The 16,601-nt window shown below is 44.9% G+C and overlaps 1 protein-coding gene across 2 annotated transcripts in view; it reads right to left on the bottom strand.

Moving 5' to 3' along the window:
• Positions 1–16,601, bottom strand: part of LOC135543120 (tudor domain-containing protein 3-like) — a 60,141-nt gene that overhangs the window by 31,516 nt on the left and 12,024 nt on the right. For both annotated transcript variants that reach the window (XM_064970197.1, XM_064970198.1), the window contains exons 5-10: positions 14,201–14,342; positions 8,769–8,840; positions 6,118–6,267; positions 5,627–5,848; positions 3,031–3,199; positions 2,388–2,531 (exon numbers count right to left, since the gene is read on the bottom strand). In XM_064970197.1, coding sequence (XP_064826269.1) covers positions 2,388–2,531; positions 3,031–3,199; positions 5,627–5,848; positions 6,118–6,267; positions 8,769–8,840; positions 14,201–14,342 — 899 coding nt within the window. The remainder of the gene's footprint in view (positions 1–2,387; positions 2,532–3,030; positions 3,200–5,626; positions 5,849–6,117; positions 6,268–8,768; positions 8,841–14,200; positions 14,343–16,601) is intronic.

Below are 16,601 nucleotides of genomic sequence, written 5' to 3'. Positions count from 1 at the left end.
CTATTGGTAAAGGACAGGACTCCTAACTGTACCTTGTAGGGAGAAGACTATTGGTAAAGGACAGGACTGTACCTTGTAGGGAGAAGACTATTGGTAAAGGACAGGACTTCTAACTGTACCTTGTAGGGAGAAGACTATTGGTAAAGGACAGGACTCCTAACTGTACCTTGTAGGGAGAAGACTATTGGTAAAGGACAGGACTCCTAACTGTACCTTGTAGGGAGAAGACTATTGGTAAAGAACAGGACTGTACCTTGTAGGGAGAAGACTATTGGTAAAGGACAGGACTCCTAACTGTACCTTGTAGGGAGAAGACTATTGGTAAAGGACAGGACTCCTAACTGTACCTTGTAGAGAGAAGACTATTGGTAAAGGACAAGACTCCCTAACTGTACCTTGTAGGGAGAAGACTATTGGTAAAGGACAGGACTCCTAACTGTACCTTGTAGGGAGAAGACTATTGGTAAAGGACAAGACTCCCTAACTGTACCTTGTAGGGAGAAGACTATTGGTAAAGGACAAGACTCCCTAACTGTACCTTGTAGGGAGAAGACTATTGGTAAAGGACAGGACTCCTAACTGTACCTTGTAGGGAGAAGACTATTGGTAAAGAACAGGACTGTACCTTGTAGGGAGAAGACTATTGGTAAAGGACAGGACTCCCTAACTGTACCTTGTAGGGAGAAGACTATTGGTAAAGGACAGGACTGTACCTTGTAGGGAGAAGACTATTGGTAAAGGACAGGACTCCTAACTGTACCTTGTAGGGAGAAGACTATTGGTAAAGGACAGGACTGTACCTTGTAGGGAGAAGACTATTGGTAAAGGACAGGACTTCTAACTGTACCTTGTAGGGAGAAGACTATTGGTAAAGGACAGGACTCCTAACTGTACCTTGTAGGGAGAAGACTATTGGTAAAGGACAGGACTCCTAACTGTACCTTGTAGGGAGAAGACTATTGGTAAAGGACAGGACTCCTAACTGTACCTTGTAGGGAGAAGACTATTGGTAAAGGACAGGACTCCTAACTGTACCTTGTAGGGAGAAGACTATTGGTAAAGGACAGGACTCCTAACTGTACCTTGTAGGGAGAAGACTATTGGTAAAGGACAGGACTCCTAACTGTACCTTGTAGGGAGAAGACTATTGGTAAAGGACAGGACTCCCTAACTGTACCTTGTAGGGAGAAGACTATTGGTAAAGGACAGGACTCCTAACTGTACCTTGTAGGGAGAAGACTATTGGTAAAGGACAGGACTCCCTAACTGTACCTTGTAGGGAGAAGACTATTGGTAAAGGACAGGACTCCTAACTGTACCTTGTAGGGAGAAGACTATTGGTAAAGGACAGGACTGTACCTTGTAGGGAGAAGACTATTGGTAAAGGACAGGACTGTACCTTGTAGGGAGAAGACTATTGGTAAAGGACAGGACTGTACCTTGTAGGGAGAAGACTATTGGTAAAGGACAGGACTGTACCTTGTAGGGAGAAGACTATTGGTAAAGGACAGGACTGTACCTTGTAGGGAGAAGACTATTGGTAAAGGACAGGACTGTACCTTGTAGGGAGAAGACTATTGGTCAAGGACAGGACTGTACCTTGTAGGGAGAAGACTATTGGTAAAGAACAGGACTGTACCTTGTAGGGAGAAGACTATTGGTAAAGAACAGGACTGTACCTTGTAGGGAGAAGACTATTGGTAAAGGACAGGACTGTACCTTGTAGGGAGAAGACTATTGGTAAAGGACAGGACTGTACCTTGTAGGGAGAAGACTATTGGTAAAGGACAGGACTCCTAACTGTACCTTGTAGGGAGAAGACTATTGGTAAAGGACAGGACTCCTAACTGTACCTTGTAGGGAGAAGACTATTGGTAAAGGACAGGACTGTACCTTGTAGGGAGAAGACTATTGGAAAAGGACAGGGCTGTACCTTGTAGGGAGAAGACTATTGGTAAAGAACAGGACTGTACCTTGTAGGGAGAAGACTATTGGTAAAGGACAGGACTGTACCTTGTAGGGAGAAGACTATTGGTAAAGGACAGGACTGTACCTTGTAGGGAGAAGACTATTGGTAAAGGACAGGACTGTACCTTGTAGGGAGAAGACTATTGGTAAAGGACAGGACTGTACCTTGTAGGGAGAAGACTATTGGTAAAGAACAGGACTCCTAACTGTACCTTGTAGGGAGAAGACTATTGGTAAAGAGCAGGACTGTACCTTGTAGGGAGAAGACTATTGGTAAAGGACAGGACTCCTAACTGTACCTTGTAGGGAGAAGACTATTGGTAAAGGACAGGACTGTACCTTGTAGGGAGAAGACTATTGGTAAAGGACAGGACTGTACCTTGTAGGGAGAAGACTATTGGTAAAGGACAGGACTGTACCTTGTAGGGAGAAGCTCCCCATCTTGGATTCCAGGAAGTCGAACAGAGTGCTGGGTCCTGACGGTCTTCCTCCTGCTCCCTCCTCCTCATCCTCACCCCCAAACCTACTGGACCGACCCCGACCACGACCCCTTCCTCTGTCTGCTGCATGGAGGAAACAGACGCAGCAGAAACGTCACAGTGGGATTCTATAGTTATTACGTAGTAGGTCATGTTGTAGGCTTACCTCTGGGTGGGGGGGGCTTACTTCTGGGTGGGGGGCTTACCTCCGGGGGGGGGGGGGGGGGGGGGGCAGGGCTTACCTCTGGGTGGGGGGGGGGGCTTACCTCTGGGTGGGAGCAGGGCTTACTTCTGGGTGGGGGGCTTACCTCTGGGTGGGGGGAGGGGGAGCAGGGCTTACCTCTGGGTGGGGGGGGGGGGCTTACCTCTGGGTGGGAGCAGGGCTTACTTCTGGGTGGGGGGGCTTACCTCTGGGTGGGGGGGGCTTACCTCTGGGTGGGGGGAGCAGGGCTTACCTCTGGGTGGGGTGGGGGGCAGGGCTTACCTCTGGGTGGGGGGAGCAGGGCTTACTTCTGGGTGGGGGGGCTTACCTCTGGATGGGGGGGGCAGGGCTTACCTCTGGATGGGGGGGAGTAGGGCTTACCTCTGGGTGGGGGTCTGCTGGGTTCCTCGGGGGTGGGGGGTTTGAAGGTCCCCGTCAGTAGACTGTTGAGAGCCACCTCCATGTTGTTGTTGTTGTCCATCAGGGCCTGACGAGCATCCTCCTTATCAAACCCCATCTCCATAATGTCCCTTAGGGCCCGCTCATCCACCTAGAGAGAGGGGGGATGGAGGGATGGGAGGGGGATGGAGGGAGGGGGATGGAGGGATGGGAGGGAGGGATGGGAGGGAGGATGGAGGGGTGGGAGGGGGGATGGAGGGATGGGAGGGGGATGGAGGGATGGGAGGGGGGATGGAGGGATGGGAGGGAGGATGGAGGGATGGGAGGGGGGATGGAGGGATGGGAGGGAGGATGGAGGGATGGGAGGGGGGATGGAGGGATGGGAGGGAGGATGGAGGGATGGAGGGAGGGGGGATGGAGGGATGGGAGGGGCGTTCAAATGGGGGAGGGGAGTTCAAATGGGGGAGTATATTGACATAACATGACATTTGAAATTTCTTTATTATGTTGGAACTTAGGAGAGGTGACACTTCGCTTAATTCAATTTTCTGGGCTTTACTGGCATGGAAAACATACATTAACGTTGCCAAAGCAAGTGGAATAGATAAACAGAAGTGAAATAAACAACTAAAATGAACAGTAAACATTACACTCACAGAAGTTCCAAAAGAATAAAGACATTTCAAATGTCATGTATAAATACAGTGCTCTGGTCTTCATTAACCCCCCCCCCCCACACACACATATTTGAACTCCTCCCTCTCTGGTCTTCATTAACCCCCCACACATATTTGAACTCCTCCCTCTCTGGTCTTCTTTAACCCCCCCCCCCACCCACACATATTTGAACTCCTCCCTCTCTGGTCTTCATTTAACCCCCCCCCCCCACACATATTTGAACTCCTCCCTCTCTGGTCTTCATTTAACCCCCCCCCCACACATATTTGAACTCCTCCCTCTCTGGTCTTCATTAACCCCCCCCCCCACACACACACACATATTTGAACTCCTCCCTCTCTGGTCTTCATTAACCCCCCACACATATTTGAACTCCTCCCTCTCTGGTCTTCATTAACCCCCCCCCCCCCACTCCCCCCCCCCACCCACACATATTTGAACTCCTCCCTCTCTGGTCTTCATTAACCCCCCCCCCCACACACATATTTGAACTCCTCCCTCTCTGGTCTTCATTAACCCCCCACACATATTTGAACTCCTCCCTCTCTGGTCTTCATTAACCCCCCCCACATTTGAACTCCTCCCTCTCTGGTCTACATTAACCCCCCCCACACACATATTTGAACTCCTCCTCTCTGGTCTACATTAACCCCCCCCCACACATATTTGAACTCCTCCCTCTCTGGTCTTCATTAACCCCCCCCCCCATATTTGAACTCCTCCCTCTCTGGTCTTCATTAACCCCCCCACACACACACATTTGAACTTCTCTCTCTCTGGTCTTCATTCACCCCATAAAACTCCATCCACAGTTCATCACCACTTCTACTGTCGTCTGCTCAAGATTAATAGCCTTTCTATTCTACTGAGACTCCTCAGATTATCTCCTTAATCTGTTACCCTCTCCTGTCCCCCCCTCCCCCCATCCTCCCCCTCTCCCCTCCCCCTCCACCTCTCCTGTCCCCTCCCCCCCCATCCTCCCCCTCCACCTCGCTCCCTCCTCTCCCCCCACCCCTCCCGTCAAGACGCACTGAGGAGGAAACATAGCCCATGTCCCAAATGGCATTCTATTCCCTACTTGCAAAACTAGTGCACTGTATAGGGAATAGGGTCTAAAGTAGTGCACTGTATAGGGAATAGGGTCTAAAGTAGTGCACTGTAGAGGGAATAGGGTCTAAAGTAGCACACTATAGAGGGAATAGGGTCTAAAGTAGCGCACTATAGAGAGAATAGGGTCTAAAGTAGTGCACTATAGAGGGAATAGGGTCTAAAGTAGTGCACTATAGAGGAAATAGGGTCTAAAGTAGTGCACTATAGAGGGAATAGGGTCTAAAGTAGTGCACTATAGAGGGAATAGGGTATAAAGTAGTACACTATATAGGGAATCAGGTCTAAAGTAGTGCACTATAGAGGGAATATGGTGCCCTTTGGGAGACGGCCTAATGGGGGAAGGGAGGGGTCTTACTGCAAGCCAGGAGTCTACATTACACAACTGAATGAAAGACTCGTTGTTGTTGAGGCCCAGTCCCACATCGTCTGAAACCGATGAGGGTCCCCGAGATTATTTCACAATCAGACCCTAAACCACCATCTGACTCTGACACCAAAACGGCTCAATAAAAACCTAAATCAGAAACACTGCAAACCAGGAATCTAGATTAAACAAATGAATTAAGCTGACTTCTTGTTGTTGTTGTGAAGCCTAGACAGGTCCAGCCCAAAACCAGAGAGCCAAGGCATATTTTACCAGAGTTATTCTCCTGACCACAAAGATCTCAAACATCTTTAATTAAAACTGAAAGGAGCCAGGGGTTTGGGGGGCTTTTAGACAGAGGGAAAGAGACCCACCCGCCTACACAGAGCTAAGGGAAACACTGGGTCAAAAGGTCAAAGCCCTCACCAGCTCGCGGTAATTGCCTCGTTCCCGGTAGTTTGGTTGTTCCCGGTAACTCCCGAGCTCTCTGTAGTTTCCCTCTGGACGGCTGGACTCCTCCGTCCTCTCCTCTCGTCTCTGCCGGTACGAGTCCCTGTCTCCTCGGTCTCCTCCTCCTCGCCGGTCCCGACCGCCAGTATTAACGAGGTTCCCGCCAGCATTGCCTCCGCCGCCAAACGTCCGAGTTCCCTTCAGAGGAGGTCAAAAGACACTCAGAGCTGGATTCCCAAGGAGCAGACAGACAAAGTCTCTTCCTGGACTAAACAGCTGTTTTACAATGGAGAATCTGTGTCTGGGAAACTGGCCCTTAAGATACAACAAGCCAGTAGAAACAGAACCAACTCACACAGTGGGACACGGACAGAGTTTCACAGACATGAGTGGTCCAGTTACTATAGCTACGACAACAGGGATAAAACCAAACACACACACGCGCACACACACACACACACACACACCTCTTTGTTCTTGGCCACCTCAGCGATGGCTGCTAGCCTCTGCTTCTCAAACTCTTCGTTCTCGTCAGCCGTCTTCACCACACTGGTGCTGACCAGAGTCTTCCTGGTGTCCAGCTCTCTGGAGTCCACTTCCTCATTCCTTACACACTTCTGAGGAGCACAGAGAGACGACAATTTCATCAGTCTGTTTGGTTAGTCAACGGAGAGAGAATCAGTCTGATTGGTTAGTCAACGGAGAGAGAATCAGTCTGATTGGTTAGTCAACGGAGAGAGAATCAGTCTGATTGGCTAGTCAACGGAGAGAGAATCAGTCTGATTGGTTAGTCAACGGAGAGAGAATCAGTCTGATTGGTTAGTCAACGGAGAGAGAATCAGTCTGATTGGTTAGTCAACAGAGAGAGAATCAGTCTGATTGGTTAGTCAACAGAGAGAGAATCAGTCTGATTGGTTAGTCAACAGAGAGAGAATCAGTCTGATTGGTTAGTCAACGGAGAGAGAATCAGTCTGATTGGTTAGTCAACGGAGAGAGAATCAGTCTGATTGGTTAGTCAACTGAGAGAGAATCAGTCTGATTGGTTAGTCAACGGAGAGAGAATCAGTCTGATTGGTTAGTCAACAGAGAGAGAATCAGTCTGATTGGTTAGTCAACTGAGAGAGAATCAGTCTGATTGGTTAGTCAACTGAGAGAGAATCAGTCTGATTGGTTAGTCAACTGAGAGAGAATCAGTCTGATTGGTTAGTCAACGGAGACAGAATCAGTCTGATTGGCTAGTCAACTGAGAGAGAATCAGTCTGATTGGTTAGTCAACGGAGAGAGAATCAGTCTGATTGGTTAGTCAACGGAGACAGAATCAGTCTGATTGGTTAGTCAACAAAGAGAATCAGTCTGATTGGTTAGTCAACGGAGAGAAAATCAGTCTGATTGGCTAGTCAACGGAGACAGAATCAGTCTGATTGGTTAGTCAACAAAGAGAATCAGTCTGATTGGTTAGTCAACGGAGAGAGAATCAGTCTGATTGGTTAGTCAACGGAGACAGAATCAGTCTGATTGGTTAGTCAACTGAGAGAGAATCAGTCTGATTGGTTAGTCAACGGAGAGAATCAGTCTGATTGGTTAGTCAACAGAGAGAATCAGTCTGATTGGTTAGTCAACGGAGACAGAATCAGTCTGATTGGCTAGTCAACGGAGAGAGAATCAGTCTGATTGGCTAGTCAACGGAGAGAGAATCAGTCTGATTGGTTAGTCAACGGAGACAGAATCAGTCTGATTGGCTAGTCAACGGAGAGAGAATCAGTCTGATTGGTTAGTCAACGGAGACAGAATCAGTCTGATTGGTTAGTCAACAGAGAGAGAATCAGTCTGATTGGTTAGTCAACGGAGACAGAATCAGTCTGATTGGCTAGTCAACGGAGACAGAATCAGTCTGATTGGTTAGTCAACAGAGAGAGAATAAGTCTGATTGGTTAGTCAACAGAGAGAGAATCAGTCTGATTGGTTAGTCAACGGAGACAGAATCAGTCTGATTGGTTAGTCAACGGAGACAGAATCAGTCTGATTGGTTAGTCAACGGAGAGAGAATCAGTCTAATTGGTTAGTCAACAGAGAGAGAATAAGTCTGATTGGTTAGTCAACGGAGAGAGAATCAGTCTGATTGGTTAGTCAACGGAGACAGAATCAGTCTGATTGGTTAGTCAACGGAGACAGAATCAGTCTGATTGGTTAGTCAACGGAGAGAGAATAAGTCTGATTGGTTAGTCAACAGAGAGAGAATAAGTCTGATTGGTTAGTCAACGGAGAGAGAATCAGTCTGATTGGTTAGTCAACGGAGACAGAATCAGTCTGATTGGTTAGTCAACGGAGACAGAATCAGTCTGATTGGTTAGTCAACGGAGAGAGAATCAGTCTAATTGGTTAGTCAACGGAGAGAGAATCAGTCTGATTGGGTAGTTAACAGAGAGAATCAGTCTGATTGGTTAGTCAACGGAGACAGAATCAGTCTGATTGGCTAGTCAACGGAGACAGAATCAGTCTGATTGGTTAGTCAACAGAGAGAGAATAAGTCTGATTGGTTAGTCAACAGAGAGAGAATAAGTCTGATTGGTTAGTCAACGGAGAGAGAATCAGTCTGATTGGTTAGTCAACAGAGAGAGAATAAGTCTGATTGGTTAGTCAACAGAGAGAGAATCAGTCTGATTGGTTAGTCAACGGAGACAGAATCAGTCTGATTGGTTAGTCAACGGAGAGAGAATCAGTCTGATTGGTTAGTCAACAGAGAGAGAATAAGTCTGATTGGTTAGTCAACAGAGAGAGAATCAGTCTGATTGGTTAGTCAACGGAGACAGAATCAGTCTGATTGGCTAGTCAACGGAGACAGAATCAGTCTGATTGGTTAGTCAACGGAGAGAGAATCAGTCTGATTGGTTAGTCAACGGAGAGAGAATCAGTCTGATTGGTTAGTCAACGGAGAGAGAATCAGTCTGATTGGTTAGTCAACGGAGAGAGAATCAGTCTGATTGGTTAGTCAACAGAGACAGAATCAGTCTGATTGGTTAGTCAACAGAGACAGAATCAGTCTGATTGGCTAGTGAACGGAGAGAGAATCAGTCTGATTGGCTGTGCGTGGAACCAGTTAAATATTGGCAGGTCGTACCTGTCCGAAGGGCACGAAGGGAGGGGCTCCACCTTCTCTTCCGATGTTACTCCTGCTGTGTTTGGCCAAGCTCTGGAGGTCAAAGGGGAGAAGAACTTAGAACGCCTTTGAGTATATATTTAGACATTCTTAATTCCATTCCTTTATTTATATTTGTGTGTATGTGTTGTGTAATTAGATGTGTGTGTATTGGGTATATGTTGTGTAATTAGATGTGTGTGTATTGGGTATATGTTGTGTAATTAGATGTGTGTGTGTATTGGGTATATGTTGTGTAATTAGATGTGTGTGTGTATTGGGTATATGTTGTGTAATTAGATGTGTGTGTGTATTGGGTATATGTTGTGTAATTAGATGTGTGTGTGTATTGGGTATATGTTGTGTAATTAGATGTGTGTGTGTATTGGGTATATGTTGTGTAATTAGATGTGTGTGTATTGGGTATATGTTGTGTAATTAGATGTGTGTGTATTGGATATATGTTGTGTAGATGTGTGTGTATTGGGTATATGTTGTGTAATTAGATGTGTGTGTGTATTGGGTATATGTTGTGTAATTAGATGTGTGTGTATTGGGTATATGTTGTGTAATTAGATGTGTGTGTATTGGGTATATGTTGTGTAGATGTGTGTGTATTGGGTATATGTTGTGTAATTAGATGTGTGTGTGTATTGGGTATATGTTGTGTAATTAGATGTGTGTGTGTATTGGGTATGTGTTGTGTAATTAGATGTGTGTGTGTATTGGGTATGTGTTGTGTAATTAGATGTGTGTGTGTATTGGGTATGTGTTGTGTAATTAGATGTGTGTGTATTGGGTGTATGTTGTGTAATTCGATGTGTGTGTATTGGGTATATGTTGTGTAATTCGATGTGTGTGTATTGGGTATATGTTGTGTAGATGTGTGTGTGTATTGGGTATATGTTGTGTAATTAGATGTGTGTGTATTGGGTATATGTTGTGTAATTAGATGTGTGTGTATTGGGTATATGTTGTGTAATTAGATGTGTGTGTATTGGGTATATGTTGTGTAATTAGATGTGTGTGTATTGGGTATATGTTGTGTAATTAGATGTGTGTGTGTATTGGGTATATGTTTTGTAATTAGATGTGTGTGTATTGGGTATATGTTGTGTAGATGTGTGTGTATTGGGTATATGTTGTGTAACTAGAAATGTGTGTATTGGGTATATGTTGTGTAGATGTGTGTGTATTGGGTATATGTTATGTAATTAGATTTGTGTGTATTTAGTATATGTTGTGTAGATGTGTGTGTATTGGGTATATGTTGTGTAATTAGATGTGTGTGTATTGGGTATATGTTGTGTAGATGTGTGTGTATTGGGTATATGTTGTGTAATTAGATGTGTGTGTGTATTGAGTATATGTTGTGTAATTAGATGTGTGTGTGTGTATTGAGTATATGTTGTGTAGATGTGTGTGTGTATTGGGCATATGTTGTGTAATTAGATGTGTGTGTATTGGGTATATGTTGTGTAATTAGATGTGTGTCTATTGGGTATATGTTGTGTAATTAGATGTGTGTCTATTGGGTATATGTTGTGTAATTAGATGTGTGTGTATTGGGTATATGTTGTGTAATTAGATGTGTGTGTATTGGGTATATGTTGTGTAGATGTGTGTGTATTGGGTATATGTTGTGTAATTAGATGTGTGTGTATTGGGTATATGTTGTGTAATTAGATGTGTGTGTATTGGGTATATGTTGTGTAATTAGATGTGTGTGTATTGGGTATATGTTGTGTAATTAGATGTGTGTGTATTGGGTATATGTTGTGTAATTAGATGTGTGTGTATTGGGTATATGTTGTGTAATTAGATGTGTGTGTGTATTGGGTATATGTTGTGTAATTAGATGTGTGTGTGTATTGGGTATATGTTGTGTAATTAGATGTGTGTGTGTATTGGGTATATGTTGTGTAATTAGATGTGTGTGTGTATTGGGTATATGTTGTGTAATTAGATGTGTGTGTGTATTGGGTATATGTTGTGTAGATGTGTGTGTATTGGGTATAAGTTGTGTAGATGTGTCTGTATTGGGTATATGTTGTGTAGATGTGTGTGTATTGGGTATAAGTTGTGTAGATGTGTCTGTATTGGGTATATGTTGTGTAGATGTGTGTGTATTGGGTATATGTTGTGTAGATGTGTGTATTGGGTATATGTTGTGTAATTAGATGTGTGTGAATTGGGTATATGTTGTGTAGATGTGTGTGTGTATTGGGTATATGTTGTGTAATTAGATGTGTGTGTATTGGGTATATGTTGTGTAGATGTGTGTGTATTGGGTATATGTTGTGTAATTAGATGTGTGTGTATTGGGTATATGTTGTGTAGATGTGTGTGTATTGGGTATATGTTGTGTAGATGTGTGTGTATTGGGTATGTGTTGTGTAATTAGATGTGTGTGTATTGGGTATGTGTTGTGTAGATGTGTGTGTATTGGGTATATGTTGTGTAATTATATGTGTGTGTATTGGGTATATGTTGTGTAATTAGATGTGTGTGTATTGGGTATATGTTGGGTAATTAGATGTGTGTGTATTGGGTATATGTTGTGTAATTAGATGTGTGTGTGTATTGGGTATATGTTGTGTAATTAGATGTGTGTGTATTGGGTATATGTTGTGTAGATGTGTGTGTATTGGGTATATGTTGTGTAATTAGATGTGTGTGTGTATTGAGTATATGTTGTGTAGATGTGTGTGTATTGGGTATATGTTGTGTAATTAGATGTGTGTGTGTGTGTATTGAGTATATGTTGTGTAGATGTGTGTGTGTATTGGGCATATGTTGTGTAATTAGATGTGTGTGTATTGGGTATATGTTGTGTAATTAGATGTGTGTCTATTGGGTATATGTTGTGTAATTAGATGTGTGTCTATTGGGTATATGTTGTGTAATTAGATGTGTGTGTATTGGGTATATGTTGTGTAATTAGATGTGTGTGTATTGGGTATATGTTGTGTAGATGTGTGTGTATTGGGTATATGTTGTGTAGATGTGTGTGTATTGGGTATATGTTGTGTAGATGTGTGTGTATTGGGTATATGTTGTGTAGATGTGTGTGTATTGGGTGTATGTTGTGTAGATGTGTGTGTATTGGGTATGTGTTGTGTAGATGTGTGTGTATTGGGTATATGTTGTGTAGATGTGTGTGTATTGGGTATATGTTGTGTAGATGTGTGTGTATTGGGTATATGTTGTGTAGATGTGTGTGTATTGGGTATATGTTGTGTAATTTGTTCGGTATTGCTGCCCTGTCGGAAGTAGAAACACAAGCATTTCGTTGCACCCGCAATAACACCTGCTAAACATGTTTACCTGACCAATAACATCTGTTAAACATGTTTACCTGACCAATAACATCTGTTAAACATGTTTACCTGACCAATAACATCTGTTAAACACGTTTACCTGACCAATAACATCTGTTAAACACGTTTACCTGACCAATAACACCTGTTAAACATGTTTACCTGACCAATAACATCTGTTAAACACGTTTACCTGACCAATAACATCTGTTAAACACGTTTACCTGACCAATAACATCTGCTAAACATGTTTACCTGACCAATAACATCTGCTAAACATGTTTACCTGACCAATAACATCTGTTAAACATGTTTACCTGACCAATAACATCTGTTAAACATGTCTACCTGACCAATAACATCTGTTAAACACGTTTACCTGACCAATAACATCTGTTAAACACGTTTACCTGACCAATAACACCTGTTAAACATGTTTACCTGACCAATAACATCTGTTAAACACGTTTACCTGACCAATAACATCTGTTAAACACGTTTACCTGACCAATAACATCTGTTAAACATGTTTACCTGACCAATAACATCTGCTAAACATGTTTACCTGACCAATAACATCTGTTAAACATGTTTACCTGACCAATAACATCTGTTAAACATGTTTACCTGACCAATAACATCTGTTAAACATGTCTACCTGACCAATAACATCTGTTAAACATGTTTACCTGACCAATAACATCTGCTAAACATGTTTACCTGACCAATAACATCTGCTAAACATGTTTACCTGACCAATAACATCTGTTAAACATGTCTACCTGACCAATAACATCTGTTAAACATGTTTACGTGACCAATAAAATTAGATTAGATATTTATTTTTTTAATCATTAAGAGAACAGATTATTGTATGGGACAATATACAAATGTTTTTGAGAAAGATTTTATTTATTTTTTTAAATGTCATTGAATAATGTCATTGAATAATGTCATTGAATAATGTCATTGAATAAATTTAATAATTTTGATAACAGATAAAATGTAATGAATTGAAGGTTATTTGCTGATGTAAAAATCTAAAACCCCCTTTAGTACTACGCCCTTTAGAACGGCCTTCAGTTAGCCCTTTATAGCGCCCTTTACAATGGCCTTTACAACGCCCTTTAGAACGCCCTTTAGAACGCCCTTTACAGCTCCCTTTAGAACGCCCTTTAGAACGCCCTTTAGTACACACTTTAGAACGCCCTTTAGTACACCCTATACAACACCCGATACAACACCCTTTACAACGCCCTTTAGAACGCCCTTTAGTACACCCTATACAACACCCTTTACAACGCCCTTTACAACGCCCTTTAGTACACCCTATACAAAACCCTTTAGAACGCCCTTTAGAACGCCCTTTAGTACACCCTATACAACGCCCTTTAGAACGCCCTTTAGTACACCCTATACAACGCCCTTTACAACGCCCTTTACAACGCCCTTTACAGCGCCCTTTACAACGCCCTTTACAACGCCCTTTAGTACGCCCTTTAGCACGCCCTTTACAACGCCCTTTAGAACGCCCTTTAGTACACCCTTTACAACGCCCTTTAGTACGCCCTTTACAACGCCCTTTAGTACGCCCTTTAGTACGCCCTTTACAACGGCCTTTACAATGCCCTTTAGAACGCCCTTTACCCAGGCCTTTAGAACGCCCTTTTGAACGCCCTTTACAACGCCCTTTACAACGCCCTTTTGAACGCCCTTTTGAACGCCCTTTACAACGCCCTTTAGAACGCCCTTTACAACGCCCTTTAGAACGCCCTTTAGAACGCCCTTTAGTACGCCCTTTACCCAGGCCTTTAGAACGCCCTTTAGAACGCCCTTTACAACGCCCTTTACAACGCCCTTCAGGACAACCTTTTTCATGGTCCTTTGAACCAGACAGGACAAACAACTGTCCAGTAACAGCGTAATAAACACTACCACTTGAGGTGCAGGCTCTCTATTCCCCGTATAGTATAAAGAGTCTAGTACACTACTTTTGAAGTGCACGCCCTATGTAGGGAATAAGGTACTGTTTGGAACACAGTCACAGAGACAGTCTGCTGTAAAACGAAGGGTAAAACACCTCCTCTTCCTCACCCTTTGCAGTTCCCATTTCTCCATCATGTGGTCGACTTCCCCTCCCAGGACGGATATCTTGGAGTCGTCCAGAAGCAGAATGCCATTCTTCACCTGGACCGTACCAAGGACCTTCACCTTGGTTCCTGGAGGGGTGTTCAGGCTAAAAAAAAAATACAGGGGGAGGGGGGGGTGAATTAGGGAGGCCAGAGGACAGCTCCATAGAGAACCCATTTTGTATTAAACGGAGAGCTCTAAGTAGATCAAATCAATTAAGCGGTTAAAGGAAGCTTAAACCAATGCCAAAACAAACAAACAAACAGGGAGATTGACTATAATAGGTTTACATGGAACATGTTTACAGGTACATTTAATACAGACTGGCTACAGTAATGGAATGGAAGCACAGGTCATATGTTAACCTAATATTGGATAGGACAAAAACAAAAGATAGAAATCTATTGTTTATCAATCTCTGTAACAACGACACAAACAACAGACAGAACAAACAGTGTATTGGTATGAAAGCAGTTTTTTTGGGGGGGGCAGCTTTAATTAGAAAAGAGAAACAGCAAATCATCACGATTCATTTTCCCGTCCTAAAACTCTTCATCCAGCCAGCTATGCCTGTGATGGCTAATGTCCAACAAGGGCTAGCCATGCCAAAAGAACAGCTTAGCTTACGTTACCCACAAACCCTCTCCCCTCTCTGTCCTGTCAGACCATGCCCTATCCAGACCACTCTTCTAAATGACACGCTGTGTTGCAGTAGGATGGTGAGACTAGGGATGATGAGAGATTGTGTCCTAAAATAGCACCCTATAGAAACACAGATGTGTCATTTAGAAAAGTGGTCTGGATAGGGCATGGCCTGTGGCCAAAAGTAGTGCACTATATAGGGAATAGGGGGGGGGGGCCAAATTGGGACACACCCTAGGAATAATCCCACCCCCCGGTTCAGGCCGTTCTCATTTTAAATTAACAGCCCGGTTCTGATCACCACCACCTCTGAGCCCTCCGGCCCGCGTCCCAAACGGGATCCTATTCCCTATGTAGTGCACTACTTTTGACCAGGGCCCTATAGGGAATAAGGTGCCATTTGGAATTCAGCCTGCCCTAGTCCTCTCATTAAAAAGCACAGGGACTTAGAGGGATGTCCAGCTGCTGATGCAGCAATTAGGGATTTTACTTCCAACCCAATGGCCCAGTACGTCCAACCCAATGGCCCAGTACGTCCAACCCAATGGCCCAGTACGTCCAACCCAATGGCCCAGTACGTTCAACCCAATGGCCCAGTACGTCCAGTACGTCCAACCCAATGGTCCAGTACGTCCAACCCAATGGCCCAGTACGTCCAGTACGTCCAACCCAATGGCCCAGTACGTTCAACCCAATGGCCCAGTACGTCCAACCCAATGGCCTAGCACGTCCAGTACGTCCAACCCAATGGCCCAGTACGTCCAGTACGTTCAACCCAATGGCCCAGTACGTCCAGTACGTCCAACCCAATGGCCCAGTACGTTCAACCCAATGGCCCAGTACGTCCAACCCAATGGCCTAGCACGTCCAGTACGTCCAACCCAATGGCCCAGTACGTCCAGTACGTCCAACCCAATGGCCCAGTACGTCCAGTACGTCCAACCCAATGGCCCAGTACGTCCAACCCAATGGCCCAGTACGTCCAACCCAATGGCCCAGTACGTCCAGTACGTCCAACCCAATGGCCCAGTACGTCCAACCCAATGGCCCAGTACGTCCAACCCAATGGCCCAATACGTCCAACCCAATGGCCCAGTATGTCTCAAATGGCAGCCACCCCCCCTATATAGGACATCATGTTTGACAAGAGCCCCCCCCCCCCCCCACCACCACCACCACCAATAGGGCAAGTAGTAGGGAATAGGAACCCATTTGGGACAGCCTGGCTAGCTCCCTCCACTAGCAGGGTCCTCCCTCCCTCCCTCCACTATCAGAGCTAGCTGGGACTGGAGCAGGGTCCTCCCTCCCTCCCTCTCACCCTCCCTCTCACCCTCCCTCCCTCCCTCCCTCCCTCTCTGAGCTAGCTGGGACTGGAGCAGGGTCCTCTCCCTCTCTCCCTCCCTCCCTCCCTCCACTATCAGAGCTAGCTGGGACTGGAGCAGGGTCCTCTCTCCCTCCATCCCTCCCTCCCTCCACTATCAGAGCTAGCTGGGACTGGAGCAGGGTCCTCTCTCCCTCTCTCTCTCTCCCTCCCTCCCTCCCTCCACTATCAGAGCTAGCTGGGACTGGAGCAGGGTCCTCTCTCCCTCCCTCTCGCTCCCTCCCTCCCTCCACTATCAGAGCTAGCTGGGACTGGAGCAGGGTCCTCTCTCCCTCCCTCTCTCTCCCTCCCTCCCTCCCTCCACTATCAGAGCTAGCTGGGACTGGAGCAGGGTCCTCTCTC

The sequence above is a fragment of the Oncorhynchus masou genome, chromosome 7 (assembly GCF_036934945.1).
Source record: "Oncorhynchus masou masou isolate Uvic2021 chromosome 7, UVic_Omas_1.1, whole genome shotgun sequence".
In the NCBI taxonomy this organism is placed as follows: domain Eukaryota; kingdom Metazoa; phylum Chordata; class Actinopteri; order Salmoniformes; family Salmonidae; genus Oncorhynchus; species Oncorhynchus masou.
This window is presented reverse-complemented; position numbering and strand designations above follow the sequence as displayed.